The sequence below is a fragment of the Ictidomys tridecemlineatus genome, chromosome 2 (genome assembly GCF_052094955.1).
Source record: "Ictidomys tridecemlineatus isolate mIctTri1 chromosome 2, mIctTri1.hap1, whole genome shotgun sequence".
In the NCBI taxonomy this organism is placed as follows: Eukaryota; Metazoa; Chordata; class Mammalia; order Rodentia; family Sciuridae; genus Ictidomys; species Ictidomys tridecemlineatus.
Window position 1 is genome coordinate 25,558,673 of NC_135478.1, and position 15,469 is coordinate 25,574,141.

General features: G+C 36.8%; 1 protein-coding gene across 3 annotated transcripts in view; it reads right to left on the bottom strand.

Annotated features, from left to right (window-relative positions):
* The window catches only part of Stac (SH3 and cysteine rich domain), a 141,418-nt gene that overhangs the window by 29,494 nt on the left and 96,455 nt on the right, over positions 1-15,469 (bottom strand). For all 3 annotated transcript variants that reach the window (XM_021732056.3, XM_005317346.5, XM_078038161.1), the window contains 3 exons: positions 12,355-12,433; positions 2,144-2,208; positions 719-807 (listed from right to left, as the gene is read on the bottom strand). In XM_021732056.3, coding sequence (XP_021587731.1) covers positions 719-807; positions 2,144-2,208; positions 12,355-12,433 — 233 coding nt within the window. The remainder of the gene's footprint in view (positions 1-718; positions 808-2,143; positions 2,209-12,354; positions 12,434-15,469) is intronic.

Genomic DNA, 15,469 nt, shown 5'->3' on the forward strand with positions numbered 1-15,469 from the left:
GGAGAAAGGTTCAGTGTTTGTCAAGGTCACAGTAGTCACCTTACCTTCCCAAGTGTGGCAGTGATCATAAAGTGTATGGGTCCCAGTTGACTAACAGCTTTCAATTTGATTCTCTCACTAATGTTAATTTGTAGATTAAATGCATTTGTTTTGATTCACTATTAGACTCCAGTGGATGTCCAATGCTTTTAATGCTTAACTATCCTTAAAACTCTCATTAGTGGAACACATACGAAAACAGTGCTTCTCAAAGTATGGTCTCTGGACCAGCAGCACCATGCAGATTAGTTAGAGATGCAAATTCTCCAGCTCCACCTAAGGCCTGCTGAGTCAGAACCTCTGGGAATGGGACCCAGCATCTATGTGTTGTAGCCCTGCAGATCACTGGATGCATGATAACATTTAAGAATCACTGCTGGGTGCAGTGGCGCAAGCCTGTAATCCCAGCAGCTCAGGAAGCTGAGTTAGGAGGATCGTGGGTTCAAAGCCAGCCTCAGCAAAAGTGAGATGCTAAGCAACTCAGTGAAACCCTCTCTCTAAATAAAACACAATCAGACTGGGGAGGTAGTTCAATGGTTAAGCACCCCTGAGTTCAATCCCTGGTACCAAAAAAAAAAAAAAAAAAAAGAATTACTGCACCAAAGTGATTATATTTTTCACAGGGAAAAACATTAAAACATGAACTTTAAATACTTCTCTTCTCAAAAAATGTTTTTACCTCATTTCCAAGTCTTCATTTTCCTGTGGTACAAATTTGTACAAGGCAACGTAGGTGTTCATCTGTAATGGGTCTTTGGAAAGAGGTCCCTGAAAGAGAAAAGAAAGAAGAGCAAGAGAAGGAAGGAGGAAGGATTGGAGAGAGGAGAGAAAGAAAACAGGACATAGAGGCGTTATTACACAGTAATATCACTGTACGGATCTTAGGTGTTAAAACAGGTAGCCATTATTAATGACTTTCTCTCAGCCTTGGGTTTATTTTTAATTCTGTTTAACTGAGGAAGATTTTATAAAAAAGTTTGAAAACAATTATTTGGAAACTCATTGTCAGAAATACTACACTTTTCCTTGATACAGTTGTATGATTGTCTTCTTTGATATAGTTGTTCATGAAAAATGTCACAGGGTTGGTCCCAGGAACGGGAATATTCTCTCTAAAGAAAGAGGGACCTGTGGGCAGTAACTAACAACTCTCACTTGCTAAAACAGACATTCTATCAGTTAGTTGAGAGCTACTGTTTAGTGTATCAAAGGGAACCAGGTTCATTCATCTGGTAATTAGCTCATTGATTTTGAGGAAAAAGGATAGATTTTGGCATCAATTTATATCAGGTACTACCCTCTGAAATCTTGCAATAATCCTAAGAAACGTACCATTTTGATAGTTTACTATGTGCCAGGCATAATGGGATATGCATTAGCACAACTGACCTTCACAGAATTGTTAGGTAGTCAGCACAACTGACCTTCACAGAATTGTTAGGTAGATTTTCTTATAGTCTGCAATTTAGAGAGTATAAGAGACTTATATGTGTCACATACATATTAGCTATTATTACTAACCAAATTTTAATGCTATAGAGACATTTATATTTTATAAAGACAAGTTAAAGTCATATATTATGGTATATAATTACATACTACATTTGAACATAAATAATAAATATATACTATATATGTATATAATAACATAAAAATTTCACACAACTATATGTTCCCTTTTTACCTATGATTTGGTTTGCTATTTAAAGCTCAGTTTTCTTATATCACATTATCCTACTTTAATATAATTATATACATACATATGAATAAGTATATAAAATATAATAATTGTTTATATACTATAAAGTATAATCATAGTTCTATAATTTACACATCATGTACTATATGTCAACATACATAACATATATGACAGAAACAAAAGATACTACACACCACTTATCCTGTTTTCCTCTTATTCACTGTGATATTTCTATTTAATCCATACTACTATCCCATGGCACATTATGCTACATTGTGCTATTTTATACTTTAAAAATGCTATCCTGGGACCTCCTAAATGGATTTCATGACCCACTTGGGTGGTGACCTGCAGTTTGATCTAAGTGCTCTTGTCTGATCTGTCTTCTGTGCCTTCCATAAATACCTGGTGGTTTATGTTCTTTGCTTGGTCTTTGAAATCGTCAGTGCCATTTTCTGGATACGTAAACACTGAAAGAGACAAGAGAAAGCAGGTGCTTTATGAATCCAGTCACCATATTTGGGAACCATGCCTGAAGGATATTGGTTTATTTATTCCATGCACCATAGCGTCTAATTCACTACTCACTGTCTTTTCCTCATCCTCAGTGATCCAGCTTTCATGTTCTCTTCTGTGAAACACCCCCTGACTCCCCACACAGCATTCTGCAGCACCTTCTTTGCACTCCCACAACCTCTGTGCACACCTGGCCAGCTCATTTCCTTGCATTGCTGGGCAACCAAGTATTCAGAAAACTTGCAAGTGTTTGGTAGTGTTCTTCTGAGGAGCAGAAACTATGCCTTTCATCTTTGTTGGATATATCAAATCACTTGTTAATGGGATGGTGGGTGGAATAACATCCAATTATTTGCATTTTTAACCACCTTTTCTAAATATCAGATTCTTTGTATTAAATATCTTTATTCTAGTCCCTTAATGACATCTATATTCTGTTTTACAGATTAAAGCTTTAGTTTTAATCTTCAAATTATTTCCTTGATCTCTGGCTTTCAACACATGGGACTATTATTTGGTTTTTCTTTAGTGTAGTCTTGGAATGTATACTTCTCTTCCTTTACATTTAAGTAGTTACTGTGTTGGATTCTGATAGAGATTATGACTTCTCATAAAGGAGAGGGGTTTCCCCTGTCCATATACAGAGCTGTGGGAGATTCCTGATGGAGGCAGGGGGCTCTGCCTTAGTTAGTTTGATCCACCAAATCTACCTCAGAGACCAGCAGTGTGGCCAGATGTGTCTTCCTTAAAAATATGGCAAATGTTTCCAAATGTATACAACAGAATTGCGCAGTCTAAATGTACCACTTGGATGACTTGACGTTTAAAATAACACATCACTGCTTTATTCTTCTCTTTATTTCCCTTCAGATCATAAAGAAAATATCAGTAGAAAGAGCGAAGCACATGGTGGAAAGCTCTAAACCTATTTCATAAGTGCATTGACAATTTTTACTGTCCTTAAAATAGATTCAACAACAGTGAAGTGGAAAACACTCGTCAGAACAAGAGCCCCTGTAAAAGTCCTGAAGTTTATTAAATATCTATTCTACTCAGTTTATAGCTCCAGAGTTTATGGATGCAATTCCAGTGTGCCTCAGAAGCCCATATGCAGTCATACGCACTCTGGTTTGTTGTACCTGGAAGATCAGCTCAATTCCAGGGACTCTGTCAGCCTCAGTGCTAGGCTGCTCAGCTTGGTGTTAGAAAGTTTAAAAAAGACCCAAGTCCAGCAATACCTTTTACTGGTATTCTGTGATTACCTGAAATCCAGCTGCAAGTACTTGATTCTATACATATAAAACTAGATTCTTCTAAAATAATATTAAATATTTTTTAAAGAAACATGGAAAGAAAATCTTCCTAGAAAATTCTGGTCTGAGGCTTAAAAGGTGAACTACATCATGTGTATACATGATGTTCAATGATTTTGCAATATTATAGTTTCATATTTTTTTACTTTTTAAATTAAATATCCATCTGGTCCTCTGGTTCAATTTGGACCATTTTTGTGCTGAAAATTGTTTGAAGTGACCTTAAATGTGTTTTCAGATACATGGCTGCAAGCAGAATGAGAAGGTTGCAAAAATGATTTTCAAAATCTATTCCTCTGAGCCATTTCTAAGATTTTGATTTGAGGAGAGAAAAGTCTGGTAAACTGTTTAACTAAAATGGATCTCACATACCCTTTATTTTTGGGGCTTTAAATTCCTCTCTGGAAAATGACTTGGTTATTCATTTCACCCATGAAAAGTGTTCAAAGAACATGTCCACCAGGCAGGTGTGTTTTCTAATATTACAGAAACAAAATGAATCTTAGCTTTGGCTTCATCCCCAAAAGACTTTTTTTTTCCTCTTCCATATTCTCTCTTCCTCTTTTACTTTCTAGGCCCAGGAAGTCTCTGCCCTCCTCTGTTTTCTGCAATGATTATTTTGCTTTTCTTTTTAAACTCAGTAATGCAGCAAGTTACTTTATTGAATTATCTGACATTGACCCACATTTTGGTCCTTTGAATAAATCCAACTTTGTTATTATGCAAAACCCTTTTTAAAAAAAACATCACTGGATGAAGCTTACTAGGATTTTTGCTTTAGATTTCTGCATCTATATTCAGGAGGGAAACTGGCCAGTGATTTTCTTGTCTCCATCCTTGTTTGGTTTTGGAGTCAGTATTGTAAGAGCCTCATAAACCAAGTTAGAGAATGCTGCTGCCCTTTCTCCTCGCTGCTTTTTGATCCTCTGAAGTAGCTTATGTAATGTGGAAATTGTCGATCCTTTAAGTGTTTGGGAGAATTTACTTATGAAGTTATCTGGGCCTGGTGTTTTTATTGTACAAATATTTAAATACTAATTCTGTTTCTATAAGGAGTAGAAACATATTTTCTATTTGAGTCAGGCTTCAGTCATTGATATCTTTCTTTTTTTAAATTAATTTTTTATTTTTTTAATTAGTTATACATGGCAGTAGAACACATTTATGCACTTGGATATATCATACATAAAAGGGGTATAATTTTTCATTTTTCTGATTGTGCATGTTACAGAATCACATTGGTCACGCAGTCGTATATGTACATGAGGCTATAATGTCTGTTTCATTCTACTCTCCTTCCTATCCTTAGATCCCCTCCCCTCCCTTTACTCTCTTCTACCTAATCTAAAGTAACACTCTTCTTCCATAGCTCCCACCCTTATTGTGAATTAGCATCCTCATCTCAGAGAAAACATTCAGCCTTTGGTTTTTGGGGGGATTGGCTTATTTCCATTCTTTTTGATGTCAGCCGGTTTAGAAAACGTTTTGAATTTTATTGATATGATTCTGGTTATGACATTCTTTGATTTTCTTTTTCATCTGTGTTATGTTCCCCTTTTTGCTATTGCTTTATGTTTCATCTCTTTCTGTTACCTAAAAATTGTTACAGATGGTAAGTTTTATTATTTAAAAAAAAACACTCAGGATTCATCAATCTTTGTTTGCAATTTAATAATTTCCTCTTTTTTTCTGCCTTTTGGGGGGTTTATTCTGTTTCATTTTTTTAACTTCTTAAGTATGATACTCAAATTATTATCCTTTAGACTTTCTTACTTTTTGATAAAATTGTTTTAAAGCTAAGTACTTTAGTCACAACTTAAATGCTATCCCACAAATTACGATATATAGTGTTTGGGTCACTCCTTAATTTCAAATATATTCCAATTTTCATCATGAGTTCCTTTGGACACATGAACTTCTGAAAAGTGTGTTTTAATTTAGCAAAATTATTGGTTTTCCTGGTTATCTCTTTGAGTATTGATTTTATCTTGTTTGTATTGTGGATAAAAAGATGTGCTCTCTATAATATCTAATGACTTGAAATTTGTGAGGCTTGTTTTGTGGCCTTGCAGGTAATAAGTTTTTATTATTGTTCCATGTGTTCTTAAAAAAGGATGTAAATCCTGCACTCTTTAGATGGAGTGTCCTTTTGAAGTTCATTAGACGAGGCTTGTCAAGTGTGTTGTCAAATCTCTCCATCCATACAGAATCTTTTTGTCTATCTGGCTTGCCAATGAGTGAGAGGCATTAATATTCCCTGATAATAAGAACACCAATTTTCCTAATAATTCTCCTTGAGTTTCTATCATTTTGAGGCTATGCATTAAGTAGAGAATATAGAAGCTGAAAATGTTTAAATTGTGATGAAATGAACACGACCATGAAATAATGCTTTTTATCCTAGTAACTGTTTCTTTGGTTTCAAAGTTCACCTTCCCCCATATATTAAATATCTACATGAGTTTTTTGTTTATTTGTTTAATATATGCCTGCGATTAACAATTTACCCTCACCAGTTTCTGTACATAAAAGGTAATTTATTTTGCCTGTATTTTTCTTTTTTATTCCCATGGGAACTTTAAAAATTATTTTACTTTCCAACTTTTAAAGTTTTAAATATTTATTGATAGTATACAGGTCATTTAAAACTTTGGTCTGCAAAACTTATTGGGTTGATTTTGATCACTGGTAAACTTGAATTACTTCCTAAATATTTATTTTACATCTTCTATATGTCCTAAATTTTCTATGCTCTTTCTTCTACACACCTCCTCCCCCTCTTCCCACCTTCCTTCTTTTGAATTAATTTGCTTTCTTTTCTCTTCATCATTCAATTTTGTTGACTTTCTATGTTAATATACTTTTTGCTATTTTAGTAGTTGTCTTGGAACTTCTATGACATGAATTCAAACAAAATATAAAGTGAAATAGCTTAATCTCCTCCTGAATGAGAAGAGGATCTTTGAATACACATTGTCAATTTAAATATGATTTTTTTTATATCCAAAATGTGCTTATTGGGATATTTTCACACTCATCTTGATTCAGACTGCTTTTAGTGCTACTTCCTTCTGAAGGAACATCCTTCTGTAAGTCTTGCATTTCCTCCTTTAGGGTGGCAGTGGAATGTGAATATTTTTAATAATGTTTAGCAACTTTTAAAACAATATTTTTTTTAAGGTAGCTACTGTTTGTCTAGAATTAACCACAGGTTTACTATTTTCTTTGCTCTTCATTTCTTCTTGCTACTGAGTGTTTGTATTGAGTTACTTTATTTGTGATTCTGGGTAAGATTCACTTTTCTTTCAGCATATTGAGGGTGTCACCCTACTGTTATTTAGTACCTAGTATGGTTTGTAAGAAGAACCTGCCAGTTAACTTTCACTCCTATGTTTGTAATACATCTTTCAGCCTGTATGTAATGTTTTCTTTTGTCTGTTCTTAATGTTGTTTTTTGTCTTTGACATTCTAAAGTTTCACTAAGATGTGGTTAGGCATAGATTTCTGATTCATGGAAAAATGTCTTTAATATTTCTGGAAAATTCTCAGTCAGTATCTTCTTGAATACTTCTGTACTCCTATTCTCTTTCTATGTACTTTTAATATGTCAATTAGATGCATGTTGAATTTTCTCACTTACCTTCCACATCTCTTTTACTCTCATAGAAACTCCACCTCTTTGTTTCCTTGGATATAATCTAATTTATTTGGCTGTATAGTTCAGAGTGCTAATTCTCTCTTTAGCTATGTCTAATATGCTATTAAATTTATCAATCACATTTCTACTTTAAAACTTCTAGAGGGTCTACTTAGATTCTATTCAAATTTTCCTATTAATTTGATAGTCTAGTGTTCCTTTATTACACTTTTCTAGTTCATTTTAAATAGTTATATGTTTCTTTATTTGATAATTTCAACATATACAATCTCTTGAGAGTCTGATAATAAAATTGTTTTTTTTCTTGATAATTCTCACCAGTGGTGGCTCATTTTCTCATGTTTGGTAATTTTTTTTGTTAGTTTATTTTCTTTGGAAGTCTACTGTGGGAAGTTTTTGAGGTACATAGAAGAAAAAGCATAGAAAATTTGGGACATATAGAAGATGCAAAATAAAATATTTAGGAAGTAATTCAAATTTATCAGTGATCGATGAAGTCAATTTCAACCCAATAAAAGACCAAAGTTTTTCAGACCAAATTTTTAAATGACCTGCATACTATCAATAAATATCTAAAACTTAAGAAAGTGGAAAGCTTGAAAGGATAATAATTTTTTAAAGTTCCCATGGGAATAAACAAGAAAAATAAACCAGAAAATAAACAAGAAAAATACAGACAAAATAAATTACTTTTCATGTATACGTGGGTTTAAATTCTCTTCCTCCAGAGCTTACATTTACCTCAGCTAAATACATGGAGACAGTACTGCTTTTGGCATTTTAAGGTAAATTAAACAAGAATTTCATATTGTTTTACTTTGCATATGTTGGTAGTATAGATTCAGTCCCTAAAACCCAAGTAGGAAGAACTTGTTCTTCGTTTTCTTCCTTCCTTATTTTCTCCCTCCCTCCCTTCTTCCCCCTACTTTCCCTTCCTCTCTCCCTCCCATCCCCCATCCTCCTTCCCTCTGTTTCTCTTTCTTCCCTTATTTCCCTTCTTCTTCTTCTTTTTTTTTCCTTCTCCACCTAAGTTCAGGCTGATACACATATTCCTCTGGAAGGTATTCTTTTTTGCTAGTGACAGAAAAGATGCCTTTTGTGGTGTCAGCATTTTTCCAAGAGGCCTCTCTTCCATCCTGTTACCCTGCACACTACCTAGTTTTCTTCCTCATTGTTCATATGGGGGGTCTTTTATTATCTACACTGAAGGTTCCAGGTATGTGCAGAGGAAACATTGGCCTTCACCTGCTTATATCTCTGAGTTCATCTAGATTTATGTTTTCTTGTCACTTCTAGACTCTAAGGAATTGTCTTATTTTGTTAGCTCTCTCAGTGCATTATCTAGAAATTTCTTTAATTTTTTTTCCTCAACAGTTTTAAGAGTGCTAAACAGGGAAAAAAAATCATCTGAGTATCCAACCTTCCATATTGCTGAAAAGAGAATCTTCTATACTTTTAAAGACATCATTACCTGATCTGGAGACTAAGTATGTATTGCAGAAATATACCATAAATATTTACATCTGCAATTTAGGAATTGCTCACTGGAGGGGGACAAGAATCAGAGGTATCTGTCAACTGAGCCATTAAAATATTCTGGTGGAGAAAGGTGACAACTTTGAGATATAGAGCCTATTAATGATTAAAACAAGAATAAATTTTCCACATCTGAGCTTGTCTTTTCTCTTTCTGAGCAAAACTTCTTTGCTTAAGTGCAAAGTGAGGTAATATTGGTTTTGTAATATCCTCAAATGGATGTGATTAACCCAGTCCTTTTTGAAGAAAATTTCTAGGAATTTGTATTGCTTATGTCCTGCTCTCTCTGTTTCTCTTCCAGGAAAACTGGGATCACATACAGTCATACTGAAATGCAATTATTGAAGGCAGCCAGTAAAATTATTATTTGGCCTTTCAAGCTGAGACAAGCAGCCCAGATATTTCTTCTTTGCTTATTACTTCATTATTAGTGAAGTTTCTAATGGTGAAGCCAAAGGTGAAGACCAAGAAATTTTCCACTCTATGTCTATAATGCATTCAAGAATAGTGTTGAAAATAATAACTGAAAACACTCAATCCTGCCCAAGAAAATTTTTAAGAGAGGAAAACAGATTACACTCTTAGAAGTAAAGAAATTAGGATGAATTATATATGCTTCTAAGGTACTTCAGAGATCTGGAAGAAATAACACCTGTGTGAACTATTTTTTTTTAGGTCATAAATGAAACATGTAATGCAGAACCATTTGTCATGGGCTTCGCAGATACCACTTCTAGAAAGCTGGTCCCTCTTGCTATGACTGATGGGCCCCTGGGGAAACTGGACTACATGAGCTGGGGATGTCCTCCAGTTATTTCTCAAACTGCATTGATAGGGAATTAAAATCAGTCAAAGGAAAATATTTTGAAGCAAACTGCTACATAATTAATCCCCCTAGCTTCCAAGGGGATATTGTAAAAAAAGCTATTGCTGATCAAAGGACTATTTAATTGCTCTCCAAAGCTTTTAAAAAGTTTGTATTTTACAAAATTCTTTCAACTGATCTCTTTGAAAAAGGCTGTGAAATTGCCCCTTAATATAGAAGGGATAGAAAACAATCAACTGTGTTTTTGAGTGATACTCTGAAACTTAGTTTTCTTTTCTGTGTGGTATGTGTGTGTGTGTGTGTGTGTGTGTGTGTGTGTGTGTGTGTGTGTGTGATATTGGAGGAGAGGGAGTTAGATTAAAAGACCTGTAATCCTACTTCTCAAACTTTAATGACCATATGAACCACAGATCCATATGCAAATTCTGATTCAGCTTGTCTGGATGACTATAGGTCTGCATTTCTAAAATTCTTCTAAGAGGTACCCTGTCTGCTGGCCCAGGAACCATGCTTGGTCTAAGTTGAATCTCTGACCCTTCCTGACCTCATGATGACATTTTTTTTAATAGCAACTATGCTTCATATTGATGATTTCTAAGTGTAGCTCTTCATACCATAAAATTTCCTTAAGACCACCTTTGGAGAGAAATCCTCAGGGTAAATACAGGACTTAACTACCACATAAAATGAATAGAGCCAGATCTGGGTAGCTTAGGCAGAGTTAAATGGTGGGCATTTGCTGGGCATAAGTCTGAGAAGCTGCAGAGAGGATTTACTGACAGACTGGATATGAGGTGTGAGAAGAAATAAAAGTCAGACCTAATATCAAAAACTCTGGCCTGATGGATGGCTTGATGGAGTTCCCATTTACTGAGCAGAGACGATTGTGGGAAGAGCCCATTTGGGTGGCTAGGTGGGAGCATCAAGAGTCAAATTTGCGTGTTACAGCTTTAAAATACTATTTCACATCCAGAGGGCCATGATCAGTAGGCTATCAGGATCTGGAGGCAGCAGGAAAGCCTAATGCTGAAGATGAAATTTGGCATCCTCACCATTACAGATGGTATTTACATTTGTTAATTCACTCAAAGATCACAGTGATCCTATGGATTTGGCATTACCATTATTTTCATTTCAGAGTAGGAGTGATTGAGGAGGAGAAAGGCTAGGTCACTACTTCAAGGTCACACAATTATTAAGTGCAATGCTTTGCCTCCAGAGCAAGGATGCACCAAGGACCTAATATCCAGTAGTGAGAAGGACATCCGTGATGTTGGTGGGAAGAGCATCAGGGGAAGAATGAAGGCACTTGGACTGAGTGGATGACCAGACTTGAAGCCTGAACATGCGCGTCTGGGTCTATATAGAAGTCTCTGGTGAGTTAGTTGCTCAGATACTGAATGCTGGGGTTACTAACCAAATTATATTGCTGGACCTGCAATGCCAGATGGACTGGGGCTAGGCTGATCCTGCAGTCGGTACTGCCTGCTGTGAGGTTCCCTTGGCAGCCAACACTCTCTAATGTGTCTCTCTAATGGCACTGCTAAGTGCTCAACCAATGTTTGCATCCATCTAAAGTAGTGTTTTCCCCATGTAATGCTAAAGAATCCTCACCCTAGCAGTGAGCTTTAGCAGATGTGTGTGGGCTTGGCAAGCCCAGGGTGAGTTCTGATGCTTATTTAGGAAGGAGAGTCATGGGGGTAGCTAAGCACATTGTGCTTTATGGGACCCACACAGACACAGTCCTAACTAGAGAAGAGACATAAATGAATTCCCAGAGCTAAGGCTGTGAAAGCAATATCTCCTAAGATGCTGCTGCCAAAGCATCTAGGCAGTATTGATTGCAAAACTTCTGCTTGCAGACTAGAAAAGGCTGGGTGACTACTCATGTGGAACATCTACCCAAGGCAACACAGCTCCATTCTCAGCAGACAGGGACTGAAGCCTGGAGGAGCTCACTCTTCCATAAAAATGCTCTCAACTCAACCCAGATCAGGACCTGTAGCCTCCCTAGATTATGAGCAACCTGAGGACAGGTTTTATGACTTCTGTCTTTTTGCTGGTGATTAAAAATGCTTCATAAACATTTTTCAATAAATGAGTGAAGGCTTAATGGTAGTGGATGTCAAAAATGGCTTGCAGAGAATGTATCTGTAAGGGTCTGGCTGTGTGTCTTTAATCTTTGTTTAAGAGATGGTTTTTTCATGATTTTAATGAAAAATACTATGTATGTGGCATTTAATGAATGTTTTAGAAATTATTGTAACAAGGGCTTAAGCTATTAGAGGATCACATAATATTGATTAAGAATGTTTGGATTGTATGATTCATATTTTTAGTTTTAGTCATCTCTGCTTGGTAGCAGCTGTGTGTGAGGAGCAAGCTCCCCTTGCTGATGCCTCTCCCTCACCTGTTTCAGGTACTTTGGATGTAGTGCAAAGTAGTTGCTCTGTAGTATAGTTTTCTAATAGAATCTATGACAGGGGAGGAATCAACACAGTCACAGAAAGGTCTGGAAGTGACTCCTGAGCCTCACTATAGCTAAGCCCCTAAGGTAGGAGAATTCAAGGAGAGGTCAGAACCAAGTGTCTGAAATTGACCAGGAACTATGCCCCGTTTCCTTCCAGAATACTGATATTAGATTTTCCAGATTGGACTCTAGATCTAGCAGAGAAAGAGAGGGGTCTGGGAATGGACTCTACCTGAATCCTGACTAATGTGTTCCCATTTGTGTTCCCATTTGTGCTGGGACAGTTATGTCACTTACCACTGTTGCTGCGTTTCCTTAGGTCATACCCGTCTCCTGGCCCATCGGTTTCTTCAGGAACCTCCACAAGGTCTGAAGTCTTGAAGGAAAGAGGAAACAGCACAGAATGAGCGATGTTATATCAGTGGGCCAATTGAGCAGTGGTTTTCATGTCAGTAGAAAAGCTAAGGTGGAATTTGCACAATGCCTGGGAAAATAATTATTGGTGTTTTATTCTGATGGCTAACTTCAGGAAGGCTGTGTGTCCCCTCTTGGTCCTCATGTGCCTCCCTTCAGGCTCAGGCTTGGCCTTGGTAGGTGCCCAATGAATGCTGGATGAGCTTCTTCCCAGGAAGAGACAACAGAGAGAAATCAGAATTCCTGCCCATATCCTGTCACTTAAAAAAAGTCTCAATGAAACTATAACTCTTTGTGTGGGTGAGCTTTAAATACTAATTATAGAGAACCAGATGCACTATTGAAGGATGACTACTTAGGTAGGAATAAAGTGCTATTTACATTGTTGCCAAAATCAATTATTTTTGTAATGTTTATTCTTCCTTTTTTAAAGAGGAGAAGGCATAGTTATTCTTCCATCTAGGTTTCAGAAATAATAAAGACAGCAACAATAGCATTCCAATTAGTTAATGGTTCTTGATTACTTACCATGTGCTGTTTTTAAGTATTTTGCATGTATCATCTCATTTATTCTTTACAATAATCCTATGAGAGATTCAGGTAGAAATCTGAAACCCAGAAAAAGTGATTTTCCTGGAGGTCCCACAACTAATAAATAGTGGGAGGTGGGGTAGTGGGCCCTGGAATTGCCTCCAGAGCTCAGCTCTGAAGCACTGTGCTCCATCCAATGATATGTTGGCTGCATGGGCTGGTGAGAGCCTTCAGGGTTATCACATTGTCATATCAGGCTGGTCATGGTCATGGGAACTGGCACATGTTACAATTCAGGATCAACTCTAACCTGGTTGGTTAAACATTCCCCAGCACACCACTTATGGCTACTTTCACGTGATTGGATATCCTAGCTCCTGTCTACCTCTTCTAAGAGGATGAGAAAAGTCACATTCTAAAAAATAATTTGTTTACATGTTATTGGAGTGGAACAAGATAAGTTCACCTTCCTACTTTCCTCATCAGCTCTAGAGCACTTGAGAACCATCCTCCAAGACAGATTTTTTTTTTTTTTTGGTACCAGAGATGGAACACAGGAATGCTTATCTCCTGAGCCACATCTGCAACTCTTTTTATTTTTTATTTTGAGACAGGGTCTTGCTAAGTTGCTTAGGCCTCACTCAAGACAGATTTTTGTTACAGTTTAGCTTGAAGATTTTTTTTTTTCCAGACAGTTTACTTTCATGACACATCAGAAGGAAACAAAAGAAAACACAAGGGGGAAAAAGAAACCTAACAACCCAGCACAAGGTCCTCATCATTCATACCCTGCTCTTTTTGAGGCTTATGATTTCTACACACAAATGCTTTACAGGGAATTTCATTTATTTCAATTTAATCTTATGAAACTGAGATTATTCACAAACTGACCAGAATGTGTTTTTTAAAGTTACTTCAAAAAAACCCAAAGCCTCCCCAAAGCCAACAGGCTTTTTATATTCTAGAACATTCTTTGAAAACATAACGATTTGGAAAACCATCAGGCAGTGACTTCTCGACAATGTAGAACAAATGCCTCCTCAGCCCTGGAAGAAAATAAACCTGCAGAACAAAGCTTTGCTATGTGGGAATGAGTTAGCTTTAGGACATAACAGCATTAAAGAATGGCAAAGGGGCTGAAGTTCATTATCACTTGACCCTGCGGGAAGGAAGCAAAATCATTTTAAAGTACCAATCAATTGTCTCTGTTTTCTTCTACAGAGGCAAGTTGGTCTCTGGGAAAAGAGTGAGGTGACAGATACTCAAGTACAATTTGATTTTTCTTTGTCTCCCTGTGGTTTTCAGAACAATGCCTTCAATAAGCAAAACTCCAACAAATATTTACTGATGGAATCAGTACTAGAATAACTGGACAGTGAGGAATGACACCCTATTGACACAATCAGAAACTGTGCTTTTTTGCTCCTAAAATCAGTTTACAGGGTCCAGATGTTGTTAGAAACAAAGGTATTTTAGAGATAAAAGTGAACTGAGCATCCTTCCAGTTATTCCTCTGATGGTTTTGCTGCTTCTTAGAGTTAGCCAAAAATGAAGGCTAAAATGTTCACTGCGAACTATGGAATGTGTCTCAGGATGTCTCTTTGTCCTATGATCAGCAAAGCTAAGAACTGCAGGAGCAGTCAGCCACCTACTCTTTATATGGATAGTTCAAGGTCATGTCTGGGGAGCCTCTTCTCCACCCTTGCCTCACCCTGGCTTTCTGTTTACCTTTTCTCGAATGCGGGTCTCATATAAGAGTGGGAAATGCTTATGTTGGAGAGGAATGAGGATATATTGGTTCTCATCAGAGACGTGAGAGAATGCAAGTCTGGTCAAAATGCAGGTCAAAGTGGAGAGAAGTCTCTCTTCGCTCTGGTTAGTTTTATTTGGGCTTTTCTTTTGGCTTGCTAAGTGGTAGCTACAAAAACTTGTAAGGAACAATGGGTGAAAGGGTACAGGCTGCAAACCAGCTCTATGTGGCTCTGGGGGAAGCCACTCATTGGCAGTGGTCTTTCCCATTCCCTTGAGAAAGGTGTGATGTGGTCGATAGGATCTGGCAGAGGGTTATCATCCTTTGATCTTGTTTCCAAGCTTTAGATCCACCCTTCTGGTTGCTGTAAGTGTGTGATTTAAAAGCTGTCCACACAGAGAGCAACTGTGAATAAGACAAAGAAAGAGGAAGGAGCTGGCAGGGCTGATTTCCTTGGAACCAAACTTAAGTACTTAATTCAAATTTACTGCCAGCTTTAGGTCCTTCTTAGAAGTTTAGAGAGTTTGGTGTTTGTTCTTTTTTTTTTTTTTAATACACCATAGATTTAGTGAGAGATTCAGTGAGAATTTGTAATGGACAGCCACTACGTAGATGAATGTTTCTCAAATTTTGGTGGGTGTTGGGATTTTAGTGGGTTTTAGGATCAATCTGGGTTGCTGATAAAACTCACATAGGGTAGAACCTCTCCCTCTGTGT